This window comes from Chelmon rostratus, chromosome 1 (assembly GCF_017976325.1).
Source record: "Chelmon rostratus isolate fCheRos1 chromosome 1, fCheRos1.pri, whole genome shotgun sequence".
NCBI lineage: Eukaryota > Metazoa > Chordata > Actinopteri > Chaetodontiformes > Chaetodontidae > Chelmon > Chelmon rostratus.
In genome coordinates this window covers 3585786-3602890 of record NC_055658.1, presented here as the reverse complement: position 1 = coordinate 3602890, position 17105 = coordinate 3585786, and the positions used below count along the sequence as shown (strand labels likewise).

At 42.2% G+C, this 17105-nt stretch overlaps 1 protein-coding gene across 1 annotated transcript in view; it reads left to right on the top strand.

Annotated features, from left to right (window-relative positions):
• Positions 1-357: 357 nt before the first annotated feature.
• Positions 358-17105, top strand: part of LOC121605313 (CD81 protein-like) — a 30304-nt gene continuing 13556 nt past the window's right edge. The window contains exons 1-2 of the mRNA XM_041935186.1: positions 358-546; positions 9376-9490. Of these exons, the coding sequence (XP_041791120.1) occupies positions 481-546; positions 9376-9490 (181 nt within the window). The 5' untranslated portion in view covers positions 358-480. The remainder of the gene's footprint in view (positions 547-9375; positions 9491-17105) is intronic.

The following is a 17105-nucleotide window of genomic DNA, read 5'->3' as shown; positions in this document are numbered from 1 at the left end:
GTCATACACAGTCCATCAGTGTGTTGTCCTGGGAAAACGAATGCATAACATGTCAATGTTGTGTTTACAATGGTGATGCCTTCAAGTGCCGAAAAATCAGTTACTGCTGTTTTCATTTTTATTGTATCCGGTAAGAGAGACGTTTTAAAATAGCTGGAGATTCAAATGTCCCGAGAAGAATAATTTCAACATGCGACGCAGTGGCTGTGATGCAGACCTCTCCCCAAAAGTCGAGGCGTGTGAGTAAAGCAGTGTTTTATGCTGAAGGCGCACACCGGAAGTCCGCTGTGTTGCTGGGACTGGATTATTGATGGAGTGCCCATCACGAGGGAGGGAGGGAGGAGGAGTTGGGTGTTGCCTCGGTCTCCGAGCTGAAGTCAGGATTCCCAGTTGAGTCGAGGCTCAGTCCGTTACACGCCGCGATATCTTGCCTGCCGCTGCCGTTCTCCTCTGCCCGATACGTCTGTCTAACCGCTCACCATGGGAGTCGAAGGCTGCACCAAATGCATCAAGTACATGCTCTTCTTCTTCAACTTCATCTTCTGGGTAAGCAACCTTGTTTATTCCGCGCTGTGTGTTCACTTCGGTGCGTAGTGCCGCCTCCTGTCTGTCGCTAGGCTGTGGTGCGTTTGGGCTGGCAGCCCGTTATGAATGAGCGCTGCTGGGTAAATCAACGACATCCACCTCACATCTCACACATTTACTGCTTCTAACGTTAACGTCCTACTTTCTTAATAGCCGCGTGACAGCTCTTCCGCCACTCGGGGTGATTAGGCTATGGCGAATTTCGGGCGCCGTTAACCAAATCAGTTGATTGAAAGGCACGTGCGGTTAACGTTCATTTACGTAACTACAACACACACTCACGAGCTTGTGAATAATTGTAGTTTTGTACAGTAAAACATCATGCCGGAGTGGAGTCGCCTCAGGTGTTTAGTCAGCATTAAATGAAAGAGAGAAAAGGGCGCCTTTAGCGCCACAGTGACAAGCCCACTCGACAGTTTGAGTTTATTGGGGCTTAAAGCACACGGTTCAACAGTGTTGAATAAAGTTGTCGGTCGCTGACAGAAGCGTCGACATAGGCTAACGAGAAGCGGCTAAAATGTAAAGTGTGTGGGTCTGCTGGGTCCTGGCTGTCGGACGGCGCTGGAGACTGACTTGCTTGGGCTTGGATAATGGCTTTGTTTGGATTACATCCTCCACCCAGCTTGTGCGTGCGTGCGTGTGTGTGTGTGTGTGTGGAGGGGGGACCCATGGTGGTTTCCATTTGGTGAGTCAAGGCCCTGTGTTGGGTGATGGATCATGGAAACATTTGTGGGTGTTTAGTTTTTACTCTCCTTGTGCAAGAGCTGCTGCATAGTTTGTTCTTTAAGAGCTCTTGCGCTGTTCTCCCACTGACTTTGGCATTTTTCTTGCTTGGTTCTTTAAAATGCAGCATTTATGGCCTGAATTAAAAACTCTCAGGACGCTGTATTTTGCGTGGAGCTGAGGAAGGAACTGCTGTTAGGAGACTTGTTTCCAAACGGATTCAGGCCGCATCCACACTAATAAGTTTCCTTTTGAAAACACGTGACTTCTGCGACGTTCACGCCCATCTACGCATTTTCAAACTGCGAAAATGAAGGCCATTGGAAACGCTGCTGATCCAGTTTTAGTCCTGACTGCACATAAACTAATGTTTTTAAATTGATATTTTCCACCTCTGATACAAAAAAGTCTGTTCACACAACATTTGATTTAGAAAATATCTCTGCACACACGGAACAATAAGGTCTACGTCAGCTACGACAAAGGAACATTCTGAGCATTCGCATTGGTCATGTAAAAACACAAATCACAGTATCTTATTATTTATTTTTTCCTAGTTATTTGACACCTTTTTGGCACACGGCCTAGCAGTGCTAACCAAACGTGAACTAACCACTGGTCCTCCATTGTTGTAGTGTTAGACGTATGATCATTACACCGAGCAACAGCGGGTTTATTTTGACTAAAGCAGAGTTTGTTATGATTGTTGGAACAGTGCAAGGATGAACCAGGAAAATTTTGGTGAATTTTATTTTGTTTCTGTTGAGTTTGAATGAAGTGTGTTTTACGATGCTAAAATGTTTGTGTAAATAGTGTCTGCAGTGACATAGCAGCAGTTTCTTGCTTAAACAAAAATCATGTTACTCTTTAACAGACAGGTGAATCACTGTGGGGATCCTTTCCATAACGGTGTCAGACACTTAGAATAGCAATCTGAGCCTGTCAGTGACGTACATTGGCGATGCGCAAAAAAACTTGATTCTACCAAGCACGGCTGCACTGCTTTCAGGTTGCAACATGGTTTTGTTCCATCCTCCGCATGGCCTCATACTCCGCAGGAAGGATCATTTTGCCTGCCTGATTTTGTGGACTTGTTCAAATTTTGTTGATTTGGTCATTTTCTTGCCATCAGTTGCCATCATGGTTTTGTCTACTGAGCCATGCCCGTTTCAAACCAGTTAGAAAAGCACAGGAAAAAACACATACTGAAATAGCCAAAATTGTGAAAATAGTGTGTTCGTGAAGCTGTAAGAAGCAGAAAAAACGTGTTTTCAAATTGCTGTTTTCGTTGGATGGTGTTCTTGTTAATCAGCCTTGAGACACTGGTGGGATTTATAATATGTGGAAAATATTAGAGATGTGCCAAGCTGGTCCTCAGTATCAGTATAGGGGCTGATCTGGGCATATTTTAACAGATTATTATTGGTTAAAATAAAGCTAATCACAATCCGAGCCTTTCTTTACTCTGTGTTTCGTCCACCTCAGCCGGCTTTTTGCTCCAGCATGGCTCTCCTTCACCACAGCAGGAACGACAGAGCAGCATTTTACTGTGTGTCCAAGTGAAAGTAAATCTGTGTGGAGGTGAAAAATAATTTGGTTACAGCCTTGAGTGATTGAGTCCAGACACACTAATGCAAAACACAAGGATTCGCTAATCTCAGGCTTTGATTATCATTAGAAAACATCAGCACACAAAACATTAATGTAGGCTGGCAGCTTCTCATCTTTAGCCGTTGCCAACTGTCACTTCTGTCAGTGAAAAAAAAAAAAAAAAACTTTGCCCGTGGCGGGTCACATCAGCCATTACTAATTAATGCTGATTGTGTGAGTAACATGATGTCTGGCCAAAATTCAACTTGTCTGGTCACAGTGTTCTCTGCAAGCTGGTGTCCGAATTTTTCAGTATTTGGATCAAGTAACTATGAAAAATAAGATGTCATATTAAGAAGGTTACAATGTGCCAGATTCATGCTGAATCAGCATTTAGGTAAATATAAGTTAGGGCTTCAGCTTTCACTCTTGATTAATCTGATGAATGTTTTCATGGTTAATCGATTCATCGTTCGGTCCATAAAATGTCAAAAAACTGTGGAAAATGCTCATTAGTTTCCCAGAGTCCAAAGCGACGTCTTCAAATAGCTTCTTTTGTCCAACCAATGGTCCAAAACCCAAGGACTCTTCATTTACTGTCATAAATGACAAAGAAAAGGAGCAAATCTTTACTTTAAAGACGGTGGAACCAGCAAATATTTTACAGTTTTGCTTGAAATATGACTGAAACAATTAATCAGTTAGTTCAGTTGCAGACTCATTTTCTTTCTATTGACTAATCAATAAATTAACTAATCGTTACAGCTCTAATGTAAGTATCGGTTCAAAACTCTGTATCAGTAGCTCCCCAATGTTGAAGGACTTGGACCTGGATCAGGGCCATACAGCTAAAGACTCCATTGTTGTCCTTTTTGGCTCTTTTTACATACGTACAATATGTGCATATATTTTGGAAGGTAAGTGTTGGTAATATTCCTGAAAGTGACTTTAATGTGATTGTTACATCCTCTAGCCCCTTCTTTCTTTATTACACACATTCCACTTTAGTGGTTTTAGTTTTATTGGCTGCTCTGAAGAGCTCTGAGAAAGGATCGGTCAAATCGACGAGTTCAGTTGGTCTCGCTTTGACTGCAATGGTCGACCGTAGAGCAGCAGGCTGAGAAGGCTGGTTCTTTAAAAAGGAGACCTCCTGTTTCCATAAATCACACTGGACACTGAGAGGGTTAAGAGGCTACATGGTTTGAGGGGGGGGGCCCTCTGTGGTGGTATAAGAGTCTTATGGGAACTGCAGACAACACCCCACCCCCCACTACCCCTCCCCCAGCATGCCCAGCATTCTACAACCCCCTGTACTCTGGGCAACAGGCAGAAATAGACACCGGAGCGAGAGCTGACAGACAAACTTGGGCTGTGCTGATCTCACACCAGATGATATTTGAAGCAGTTTTACAATTTCGCCCTCATGTCTGTGTTGCACTCCCATCTTGTGAGTCACTTAGTGTGAGGACTCAGTCAAAGTTGTACTGTGTCTAACAACACATTTAAACTTTCTTAATATTTTTATGAAGTCGTTGGTTTTGCTCAAACAGAGCTTGACACGCCTACACCAGTCTTTTTTTTCTTGGTGTGGAATGTGTAAAAATAAATGCAGTGGCTGAATGAGGAACAAATGCTTACATAATGTCTCAGGCATCTGAGGCCAAAAATGAGTTCTGGTATATTTTGTAATTGTGGCACATCCCCTTGTTGTCATTATTTTGGTTTGTTCCTCTTTTTTTTTTTCCTTTTTTACATTATTATGAACAGGTCACACTTCGGTCTGCTCTTGTTCTTTTATTAATAGGTTGATTGACAGTGGACGTTGAAAGGCTAATATAATAATGATAGTTTAGAGTACCAACAACATGATCACCCCCACCACGCTGTAAAATCAGCTGTTCCCCAGGACCCCAAAGGTTTAGCCAAACTGTAATGACCATGCTTGCTATGCAGCAAAACAGTGACTGCATGCATCTGGCAGAGCAGCGGTTATCTTCAGGCTAATGTGTTAATAATGCCATACTGTGTATATATATATGGCTGTTTTAAGCTTGGTAGTATCAAACATGTTTGATATTTATTAGTTAAAATCTGGATGATTGCGTCAATGCTTTCCGAGCAGGGCCACAGTAGCCAATGAGAGAGGCAGGTCTACAAGGAGAGGATGAGGGGACTGTTAAAATGTCGTGCTAAACTACAGGAAGCCACTATACGGGTGCGTTGGACAGCTGACATGGAGGAAAGGCTCGCCAACACCTCTGCCTATATAACGTGTCTTCCAAGGCACATCATCGGCTGATGGTTTTGCCAAGCAACGGTGAACATGAATGGTGCCCTTGAGGCTAATGTTAGCATACTACTGTTGACATGTATTAAAACTGACAGTTAAAACCTCACTGAAGAATCATCTGCCAGTTGCTGCACTCTCACTCAATACTGGACCAATTTCAAAAATTGCTGTTGCGATTAATCATTTTAGACACATAAACTGGCTCCGATTTCTTCCCAACAGAAACTGCATGGAATCCATCTCAGTTTAATAGATTAACTTTGAAAACGCCATATTACTTGCTTAAGTGAATATATATATATATATATATATATATATAACCACACATATATACAATGGTGAATTGTCAATCTATGAGGCTCTTCACAACAGACAGATCACAGGCTATGAACTTTCATATTCCTTGTAGTTGTAGCGCAGCTGTAGCGAAGTTCAAGCTGCATGTTAGTTTAGATTATATTAATTCTATTGATTAAGATAAATCTTTTGTCTTAATACTTCCACCAAATAATACAGCAAAGCAGTCAGTTTGGGAATTGAACAGGTGTTTATGGATACCTCTCCCCGTTGCATCTAGTGTTGCTTGAAATACATATAAATATATAAAATATACCTTCAGTACAGGCACAATTCCATGTACCGTCACAATATGTAAAGTTTTAACAAAAAGGTATTTTATTAAACTAACTTAAGTATATCAAAATGCCAACTAAGGATTGTTAAGATGTTGAGTGTGGATGGTAGCACAGTCAGTGTAAAGATAGCAGGCTGGACATCAAGTCAATGGATCCTATTCATATTCTATGGAAAGCAAGAGATCTGGCTGCACAGTGCATTATGGATACGGGACGGCAAGTTGACTCACCGTATCTGAATTTGCATGATGACGACTCGTCCTCAACTTTATGCATACGAGTCCGTCCAGCATGACGCACGCGGCTCCCGAAATTCAGATCAAACTGTCAAACTAGGCAGTGCTGTTACTGCTTTGCATAATTCTCGCCTAAAATGTTTTCAGAAACAAATTTTAGTGAACTATTTCGCTATAATATGACACAGTTTGTGTCCGTGTCAAAACGGACGAGCCTAAACCAGGCGCCTCCCAACTCGCACTACGTCACCCTCCAGCAGGAACGTTCAGTGGTCTGGTGCGTTCGGATGCGTCCTTGCCGGATTCTTTGTGTCTGTACCTAAAGTGTGTGTGAGTGATGAAAGTGTGTGTATGTTGCCAAAGAAACAAAACACACAGTAAAGGTCACCTAAGAAAACACATGTGCTGGGAGGGAGAAGGCAGCAGAGGCAGACAGTCACACAGAGCTGCACTGCAGCCAGACTTAAATACCCTTGGAGCACACCAGGGTCCTCGGATCTTCCAGGTTACACTAACAGCCACCTGCAGAATGAGCAGAGAAACACAGCAAACACAAGATGACCCAGCAGGGGTCGTCACAAACATACCAGGGCTTCACCGTGTCCTTTCATTCTAGCAGCATACGTCTGAATTTTCTCTAACTCAATCAGTATTGAACGTGCTTGATGAACAGTTGAGTTTTTGACCAGAAGCGAACGTAGCCTTTTCATTTCTTCCAACAGAACACAGCCACGGAGGCTTCAACAAACTCCCGTCTACCGATGTGGTTGTGCTTCTCAGAGTTTGTTGAAGTGATGAGCTCTTGCCAGCACGCTCAGAGGACCTCTTCGACTGGGTGTGTGTGTGTGTGTGTGTGACACCAAAACACATTCTTCATTTCCAATTTTAGGCATAACCCTGATTAAACTGTGATATTTAAGTGTATCGACATTTTGGAAAAATTGTGGGATATTCTGTGTTTTCCAGTCAATTTCATGAGTCTGTGTTTTTTGCATTGTGGAAATCATCAGCTGCTACTCTACTTAACCGTTCAGTCAAAATTTAGATTTTTTTTGGCTATTCAGAAGTAGTTCAAGATCTGTGGTTGATCCTTTCCAAAAGCTGCCAGTCCCTCTGACTCAAACATCCCAGATACCATAATTATGGCTCAAAGGATGTTTTATGGATTTGTGATGAACAAGCTTATTACTTTCTCATAGAAACCACTGTCTGGTGTATCTGTGAGTCACACCCGTGTCCCTGAAGCTGGAGCTAACCAAGGCTCAGTTTCTGGTGGTTGTAGCTGTGCTGCTCCAGCCTCGGTCACCTCTCAGGCAAAGTAGAAAAATCATGCTTTCATGATCATGATTCATCATAATGATTTCAGCTAGGATTCGTCAGGTTGAAGCACCATGCATTTGACTAGTCTCAATCGTAATTCACGTGGTAAGGAGGTGGGGAGTTCACTTACAGCCAACAAGTCAGTCTGTGGTGTTGTTGTCACTGTGTGTGTGTGTGTGTGTGTGTGTGTGTGTGTGTGTGTGTGTTGAATTTCGTCCGTCTTGCCAGTTATGGTGTTGATCTGGTTGCTAGGCAGCAGCTGGCCTCAGCTCTGGAATGGACCTCACTAAAGGAAAAGGAGGATAAGGAGGGAGTAGGGGTGGCCGAGCCTGTTGCTTAAAATCTATTCACATGAACTAATTTAGCTGTTAGCTACTAAGTTAGCTCGTTTATTTTTCTTTTTTTATTATTATTATTTTGAATGCAAGTATGGATTTCTAAAACATCCAAACCCATGGGGAGCGGAAGGGTGTCTGTTGTGTCCATCAGTGGTTTATTTTCCTGCTGCCATGTGTGGTGGTGCTTGTTCCCGTGTGCCTGCTGAGGTATATGCTAACTCTTGTTATATTTAGAATTTCTTTGTCCTGGGTCAAACAAACGGGCTCAGGAAGGCTTAAGCCAACGTAAACCACCTCAAAGAACAATACATTTCAGTTTCAACAAAGGTGGTCATTGCAGTATGTTTGGAGTTTCCCCCAGGAAGTTGGTTAGAGGAGGAAGTAGGAAGAGAAACTGAACAAAGGTTCTTTCAGACGTTGAGTCTTGGGATGCTTTAATGCTTTAAAATGTCCGTACTATATAACACGTCTGTTACTTGAAGGAATAGTTCGATATGTTGGGAAATACTTTCAGTCTCTGTCTTGTAGAGAGTTAGGTGAGAGGGCTGGTACAACTCTCATGTCTGTATGGTAAATATGAAGCTACCAGCAGCAGCCAGCTAACTTAGCTTAGCATAAACACTGGGACAGAGGGAAACAGCTTTTTAACACTATAATAATATGATCAGTGGGCTGCTGCATCAGGCGGCCAGGGATCATATTGGGGGGTTAAGTGCCTTGCTCAAGGGCACATCAGCCGGCTGATGGAGGGGGGGGGGGTGAATACTCCACCATACCCAAGTTTCTCTGTCAGTCCGGTGGGGGGAATCGAACTGGCGACCCTCTGGTCACAAGCCGCTTCTCCAACCTCTAGGCCACGGCTGCCCCCCACTTTAATGTTTGTGCGTGAAGTACGGCGCTACAGCCGGGAGCCATACAGATTGCAGAAAAAACGTGCAGTGTTCATTATGTCTGCTTTAGAGGTGTTGGTGGGTGGGTGTTTTAACATTGTTGAGAGCCCCCCTCCATTCTTCATGCTAAGCTAACCACCTCCTCCAACTCCCCTCTAACCCCATATACCTATCAGGAAGAAGTGTGTCAATGCGAAATGTTCACATTGCATCATTTCCTGTGCGTTCTACTCATTCTGCAAAACTACAGTGCAGAGAGGCAGAGCTGGAGCACTGTTATGAGAATAACTGATGTTATTTGAGCTGGTGAATATTGAACCTCAAACTAATTTAATTTAGCAGTACAGTGATATGTTTGATTGCACATCCTAAACTAATCGCAGTTGAATAGCCCGTTTGCTTTTAACTTCTGACTGCTTTCCCTTTGATGCTGCATGAATTACCATAAAGGCCTAACAAGTAATTAATGGCATCCGTTATGCTGGGTCTTCTAATATTCAATGGCAAGCTATGGTTTTAGGCTCACTCATTAAATGTGTGGCATTTGCTGTACCAAATACCACCTCTGCTGTATGCCCTAAATGTCACTCAGGTTTTATGTAGTGAAGAGCCAGCTGCTGGCGGTAGCTTATGTAACTTTCAGAAAGAAAGTAAATGAGCATATATCTCAAAATGTGATCCTGTATGTAATGTAACCAGCACAATGTAGTGCAATATACAGAATAAAATGAACTGCACTGAAGGAACTACATGTGTTGTATGTTGCAGCTTGCAGGAGGTGTAATCCTGGGTGTGGCCCTGTGGTTGAGGCATGACCCCAAGACCAGCAACCTGCTGGACCTCGAATTTGATGGAGACCACGCCCCCAGCACCTTCTACATCAGTATGTATCTCATCTGTTGAGCTAACTGGATTTAACTGTTACAAGATGATTTGGTCAAATGGAACTGCTCCCCTTATCGTTACGTCTTATTTTGATGATTCTCTCTCATTTTGCTCAAGATCTGGCATTGGCCTGAATTTCAAAATACAAGTTTACATTTAATATATCTTGCCGTGTTATTGGATGACCATAACGAAACACCCCATGAAATAAACTGAGTTCAAGCAGGTTTACCTGCTACACTATATTCCTCAATGGAGAGACTTCATTGATGAAAGCTACCTTAAAGAAGTACAGAATACAAGAATCAAATGTGTTATTAGAACGCTATGGTCATATCTTAAACAGTATTGACATACCTTTCCTTTACTGTTATCATATGCAGCATCACAGTGATGTTTCCTTGATGCTACAGTGACTGTGAAGTGATATAATGATAGATCTACATTAACTATTAAGGGCCAGAGTAAGTGGATGTCCTTTGGTCAAAGGCCCTATCGATTAAGATGAATGTGGTATTCATTATTAATAAGTTAAGGATAAAAGGTGACTTTTGTAAGACCTAATTAATAGCGGACCTAATTAATAGTTATAAACCTCCTGTGCCTAGAAAGTTTTAAGGGGTTGTTGGATTTTTTTTTTTTTTTGGTTTAAATGTTTTTTGGTACAAATCATTTAGGGATTAAATTAAATACACTACTTACAGTACATGCATACAGGCTACATGATAGCAACGTAGAATTGTAGCTGCTAATGTTACCGTGTCTGCTCAGCTGAAAGCATGTGATGTGGTTCTGTTTTCAAACTCTTACAGACTCTTGAGGTAGATTATTAGAGTGATTTGGGCAAAAACCAGTGCAACCTAGGGCAAAATCATAGTCACGATTATTTTAGTCAGTAATGAGATCCCAGTTATTTGTGCATTTATTGAACATTTAAGAAAAGCTTGTCTTTTTCCTGTGGGTTTCCTTGAACTGAAATATAATGCAACTGAAAAACAAATGAAAAGAATGAATGTGACTTGCGGCCTCATGGGCTTCGCCGTGGCCTTTTGTCCAGTTCTGACTGCATCATCATCTGTCTGGGTGAAAACTGAAACTTAATGGAGAGCCATGGGCCAAAAGCAAACATCTGTTGTATTTTATTGTTCAAATGCAAAATGGTAGTAGGATCCCAACTTCCGCTAAAGCCAGCTGTCAGCCACAGCCTAATACCTCCAGAGGGTAAGACAATTGCTGAGAAGCCAGCTCAATGGTAGGAGTAAGACCCAAGCCATCAACATGTAAACCCTACCAGTCATCAGATACACAGCTGGAATAGTGAGATGGCCACAGGGGGAGATAGATCCACACAAAGTCCAGCACCCTGAGACTCTATGAGCAATAAAAAGAGGGAGGACCAGGATTGGTGATTGTCAGAGTCACAATCCAGGATGAAACAAGGAGCATCCATGAATACATCCAGAAGATGCCCCCCCCCAAAAAAAAAAAAATGAACTGGTAAGAGAGGCCTCAGGCAGCAGAAGACAGAGGGTGATGAGGAGGAAGAGAAAATATTGTGGAAGACCAAGCCCCTCCATGGAAGGTATCATCGGCAGATATCCAAGTAGCTGAGATAGTTACAGGGACATCTGTGCCAAGTATGGATTAGACGCCCCCAAGTCCAAATGGGAAACACCACCAAAGGTGGTTGAGAACAACAGAGCTAAGATCCTGTGGGGCTTCAAGTTCCAGACCAACAAGCAGCTGCTGGCCGACCAACCAGGCTCAGTGGTGGCTGAGAAGGAGCGGAAGACGGCAGTTATGATAGAGTTGGCAGCTGACAGTAACATCAGAAAAGAGAGAGCATGAGAAGATCGAGAAGTAAGTGGAAACAGGAGTGTGAGGGGCTGTGACCCCCAAACCAGAAGAGTCGTTCCAGCAGATTCCAGTTACCACATCTGAGGTCTCTGTTCAGAAGAGTGCAGTCCTACAAACAGCTAAGATACTGTGTGAACCCTCAAACCCCCAGACCTCTGGTACAGGTCCCAAGCTTTAGGAAAGAGGGTGAGAGTTCAAAGAATTGATTGGGAATAGTAAAAATTAAGATTCATGATACTTAAGTGGAACGATTTCCCCCATCCTTAGATCCCAGTGTCAAGATTGTTTCTTTTGTGCAACCAGTGGTTCAAAACAAAAGAAAACCTTCCATAATAGAAAAGAGAGGAAAGCCGCTAAAAAGCAAATCCTCACATTTGAGGTGTCGGAGTGTTTGGCCTCTTTGCTTCACTCGAGCTCTAATTGACAGTATCCAGCATCGTTTCATGCGCTCACACATACGGGACAGGACGGGTCGTACAGAGCTGACCCTCAGCAACCTGGACGTGAGAATATCCAACTGGTGTGAAATATGCTACGATGAAGTGGGACAGCCCCGCATCTCCTAGATCAACAGCAACTTGTGACCGGGTCTAAAAGAGGACGCACAGCTCATCATATGACTCGGTGAAAAGCTTGCACTCCCACATGAAGTTAGTCACTGTCACCACTCCAACTCTGCAACAAGCATCAATGTTCACATTATCCCCGTCAGTTCCTCTTGTCTGAGTGAACAACCTGCGTCATCTGCCTCATGAGAAAGAAGAGGGTGAAAGGAGATGAAAGGGAAGATGACAGGGTTGGTACAAAGTAAATGTGCGAAATTCTCCCGTCTACATCTACACTACAGCTTCAGAAAAAAATGGGGGTGTTTGGAAGATTGCTTTTGTCGTCCTCTGAGGCAGCATAGCTGCGGTTGTTCAATGAAAAAGCCTCATTGGCCAGAGAGGAACTACTCAGGGACTTTCTCTTGAACAGGCTCGATGATTGCATCCTCCCCATTACATAAAGCCTCCCTCTCATTCCGAGGAGGGGAGAAAAAGCCCAGTCGGTATAGGAAAAAATTCCTCACTGGCCCTCCCGTCCCCTCCTCCTCACCAGCCCCACCCCTCTTCCTCCCTCCTCTGTGAAAGTTTTCCTCTCCTTCACTCCCCTCGGTTTCTTTCCACTGTCGCTCCCCTTTACTTCCCCATCTGGTTGTGGTTAGTGTTCACTGTCTCACTTACCCTTATTTTTCCCCTAGTCCTGCCCTCCCTCCCTCTATCTCTGTCTGCCCTTTTTTTTCCTCCCCTCCCCTTCTGTCTTCATCCCCTGCTGCCAGGAACTTTTCAGTATGGAGCCCTACATCTGCTTCTCTCCTTTCTCTCACCCTACTCGCTCACAGACACAATTACCCAATGGCGACCTGCCTCTCGCCTCTCTACAGAATTAGCATCTGTAGAATCAGACAGCGAGTTATTCAGTTAATGGATCACTTCATATATCTGAAGTCTGTTCTCTAAACTATCCCAACTTCAAACCTTCAAACAGCAATTAACTGAAGTGCGGCTAATAATTCAGTTCAAAGTGTGCTCATGTTTTAATGTAAACTTCTTCGTTAACTTAATGAACTGTAAACTGAAAAAAGAAATGTTCCCCAAACTGGCACATTACACAGCACATTTTAGATTAGGCACGTGGGCTGCATTTTTCCAACAAATTGTTAGATTGAATTTATTTTTTGCTCTTTGTATTTCAGCGGGAGTCTTACGGTAGACAGACGACTCCTTGCTTCAGCTTTGGCCTACGATGCTTGCCGTAGTAGGCCCAGTGTGCTGTCCTCACATTAGGACATTGATTCATGAAATCCAGTCATCTAATTTTCTAATTTTAAATAAGTCACAAGACTGGAGCTTGTGATCATAAGTTCTATAACTGTGATAACTACAAATTAGAATTAAAGCTGATAAATACTTCTGGAGTTAATGATGGAAGATCAATGAGTATCATTTGATTTGATTTTGGGTTGTACAGTACAGCAGGCTGGATTAAAGCTACTCAATGGTTATGGTTCTTCATGTTGCAGATGAGACCTAATGCTTCGACAGTTACTCCGGCCTAACATGTGACCATAGAGAACATAACGTTAATAGGCAGAGAGTGGCTAATCCAAGCACAACGAAATTAAAACACATCTGATGGCCTTTTTCATAGTTACCTTTCACATCCAGTAAATGACTAAGGCTACTGGAGCTTCAGGAAGTTATTACTTGAACTACTTGACCCACTCACATAATCATTCACTTATTCAGAAGGCTGTTGCCACGGTACTGGGACAATGAAGGTGATTCCCAGAAGAGTGAACCCAATGTGACACACTGGGTTTTTTTGTCAGTCCCATAGCTGTACCAGACCGACAGGGGTTTTATACATATCCTATGGGTTACAGTAGCAGCTCGCAAAAACAGAATTAGAGTCAGACAGACATGTTCCCTCTCAGAGCTCTCAAATAGTTTGGAATGAAATGGGCTCGTCCAGGAAGAGATTGAAACCTTACATGTCCATGTTCAGTTCTGCCCATGATCCACATGCTGCTCTTCAAACCGGACTCTAACTTCCAACATTAAATCACAGATTCACGTCGTGGACTACAGCTAGGCCTGTCATAACTGTCTGTGGAAAAAAGGAAGCACCCTTGTTATGGTGTAAGGTATTGATTGAGAACAAAACAAACCACGGCTGGAATTATTGATGAGCAAAAACCAAACATTTTGATGGAAGAGGAATACACTCATGTGCCTGGAGACGATACTGATCTCTAAAGCCTTAGTGTACAGTCATTGTGTTGCATTTGAGAGAGTCAGACATCGGTAGTTTCCTGAGGGAGCATTACATAGCAGAACGTTAAATACGGCTGCTACAAAACTCATGTCTCACTGTTCTGTTTTTGGTTTTCTCTTTGGCCACTAGGGCAGCAGAAAACCTTGTCACCATGTTAGTCCAGAATTCACTCTCCTTTTATGCTAGCTGCTGTCTTAAAGGTTGATCTGTAGAAACTGGCTTTAGCTACTAGACAGCCACGAGTTACTGGCTATGCTGTCAGCCATTTGTTGGCAGGCAGGTAGCGTACAGTGAGAGTATCACAGCTCTGCAAACAGCTGCGCAACGATTTTTGTAGCGTTTATAGTTTTGTCTACCGTGTTGACACGCTGTCTGCGGGTTGAGAAGATTTTCATGAAATTCCATGTTAAAGGTTGATGTCCTTCCATGGCTGGACTGGAGTATGAATAATAAACTACCAAAATATAACAGGGAACAGGAAGCAGCAGAAAGGAAGGCTTGCATTGTATAATAAACAATAGTTGGATGACTTCACCAGAAATGCATCTGGATAAAATGTTTGGAGGTACGCTGTTGGATTAGCATGATTATCTCAGGGAAATATCACCTGTACTATATGTTATTTGCAGCAGTGAGCGGATGGACCAACACAATAGGCTGAATTTCAACAACATAGGTGGAAGCAGTTACTTTCTGTTTGTGTTCATTATAAAAGATAAATAGGTTTTCCTAAATTTTGATCAACCTTATTAAAGACAATAGGTTTTAGATTTGAATTATATCTTGACAACTCCACCTTCAAATGAGGTCTGTGTTTAAAAGCTCTACAAAAAGCATTTTTCACAAGACATTCCAATTCAGTTTTGGTGTGTTAGACATTGTATATTATATATTGCATACATAGTTGTACATTTTAATAAGATAGTTGATGCCCTGACCAAATACCTGCAACACAGATGACATTCCTGTCAGCCTTAGCAGTGCTTTGTGTTTAGTGCTATTTAGCAGATGTTGGCTAAACACGCTAAACTAAGATGGTGAACATTTTAAATGTTACTAAACAACAGCAGGTTAGCTGAATGCACTCTGCCGAAGTAAAGCCTCACAGAGCCGCTAACATGGCTGTAGACTCCCCTCACAAAATGCCCATGCAGGTCGGGGTAAACTCCAGACAGATTAGGTTGTATGATAGCAAGAGTGTTATCTGCATAGCTGTTCGAACAGCAAGGTGTTCACCTTTGCACTTATCTCTCCTCTAAGGCTATGATGTTGCATTCACTTGCCTTTGTCTCTGCACAAAGTGCTTGTAGTTGTTGATTTCTGAGAGCGAGCAGGAAATTGAGACACTGATCAACCATCCAAGATAACCATTTTGGTTAAAGCATACAACCTGACTGTCACCTTAAGGACCAAATTTAATACTAGATTTTTAAAAAATTTAATTCTGTTGGGAACCATTTCTTACTGCTTATTATCTCTTTATTTGGGTGGCCTATTCATTTGTAGCCTTGAAATGAGATGATCTAGGCACATGTCATGCCAATGCTGCAATGTTGAGAGTCACGTAATCCATGAGCTCCTCTTCAGACTATACAAGGGAGATGCAGAAGGCCTGATGAGATGAAGCAGACATGGAGCATAATGACAGAAGATCCATGAGTAGATTAAATCAAGACAGACAGGAAAAGACGTGTCAGAGGGGAGGACCACAATATAAGAGATGGAAGGAGCACTTGGGCAGTCTCCAGGATATCGATTTATAAATTAGCGTTGGTGTGTGAGAGTGGCTGAGGCTCTGTGGGCAGAAAGACGTGGGGGATGGGATATACGAGGTATGGGACCAGAATCGTTAGTGGTCCAGAATCGAATTATGTCTGAGCAGACAAGCAGGAGTAATGATGCTGGGGCTGAACACAGAGAGCTGCACTCCTAGCCCACTGGTGCCCACTGCCATCAATATTTATACTTCAATTTTTAAATATTTCTACCCATGACGTATGCCCAAAAATGATTTTGTTATATGTTAGACATTTTTTTTTATTTATGGATCCCTAAAGTGTTCACTATTAATTAAATAAAAAACACTAAATGAAATCAATGATCATGTGAAACCAAATAGCATTTTTGAAACACAAACAGTTTCTCCTGTCACCTTTTACTCACTGTAGCCTCATGTCTTTGATCAGTTGTTTTACAAAAACAGAAAAAAGGTGGACTTGTTCAAGTGTTGCCAACATTTGAAAAGGTGGGGCCTCAGCTTGCTTTACATACTGACATATTTACATGTTTTAAGAGAAACTCTGACATGAAATGAAATGTGAAATTTGACTTTTGAAAAGGGTCATAAAGTGAAATGAAATAAAATAACCATTGCAATAATAAAAGAATGGTGCGATAACAGATGCAGATGTTTACGTCATTGTTATTTAATTTGTGTATTTTAAACTATTTATTCATGTGACTATTTTATAACTACTTGTTTCTGTAATATTGAACGCTTCGGGGCTTCATAGTTTTTGTCTGTTGCTGGGATATTGTTCAAGGATCACTTCTATCTCATATTTCCAAACCTTTCATCTCTTTCATCTTAACCTCATTTTCATGTTTACTGCACTTAATGGAAACTAAACTAGTGTAAGGAAAGACATTTAACAGTCTAAACACAGTATTGCACAGTAATTTTCTATGTATTGGACTAAAATGTGCAGGAACAGCAGATTATTCTACAGGAATAACAAGAAGTCATATTTTGTTGATTAAAGTGCCGCTTTTCTCACAGGCTTCCCATACAATCAATGCTGAACAGTTGCAGAAATAATAATGCTTTGTGTGAAATTCTTTACTTCTGCTTTGCTGAGTTTCTGTTTCCACTCAGCTTTTAGCCTGTATCAGACCTTTGACCTGAACTTTTATTTTTCCTTCCCTTTCTCAGTTGTTAG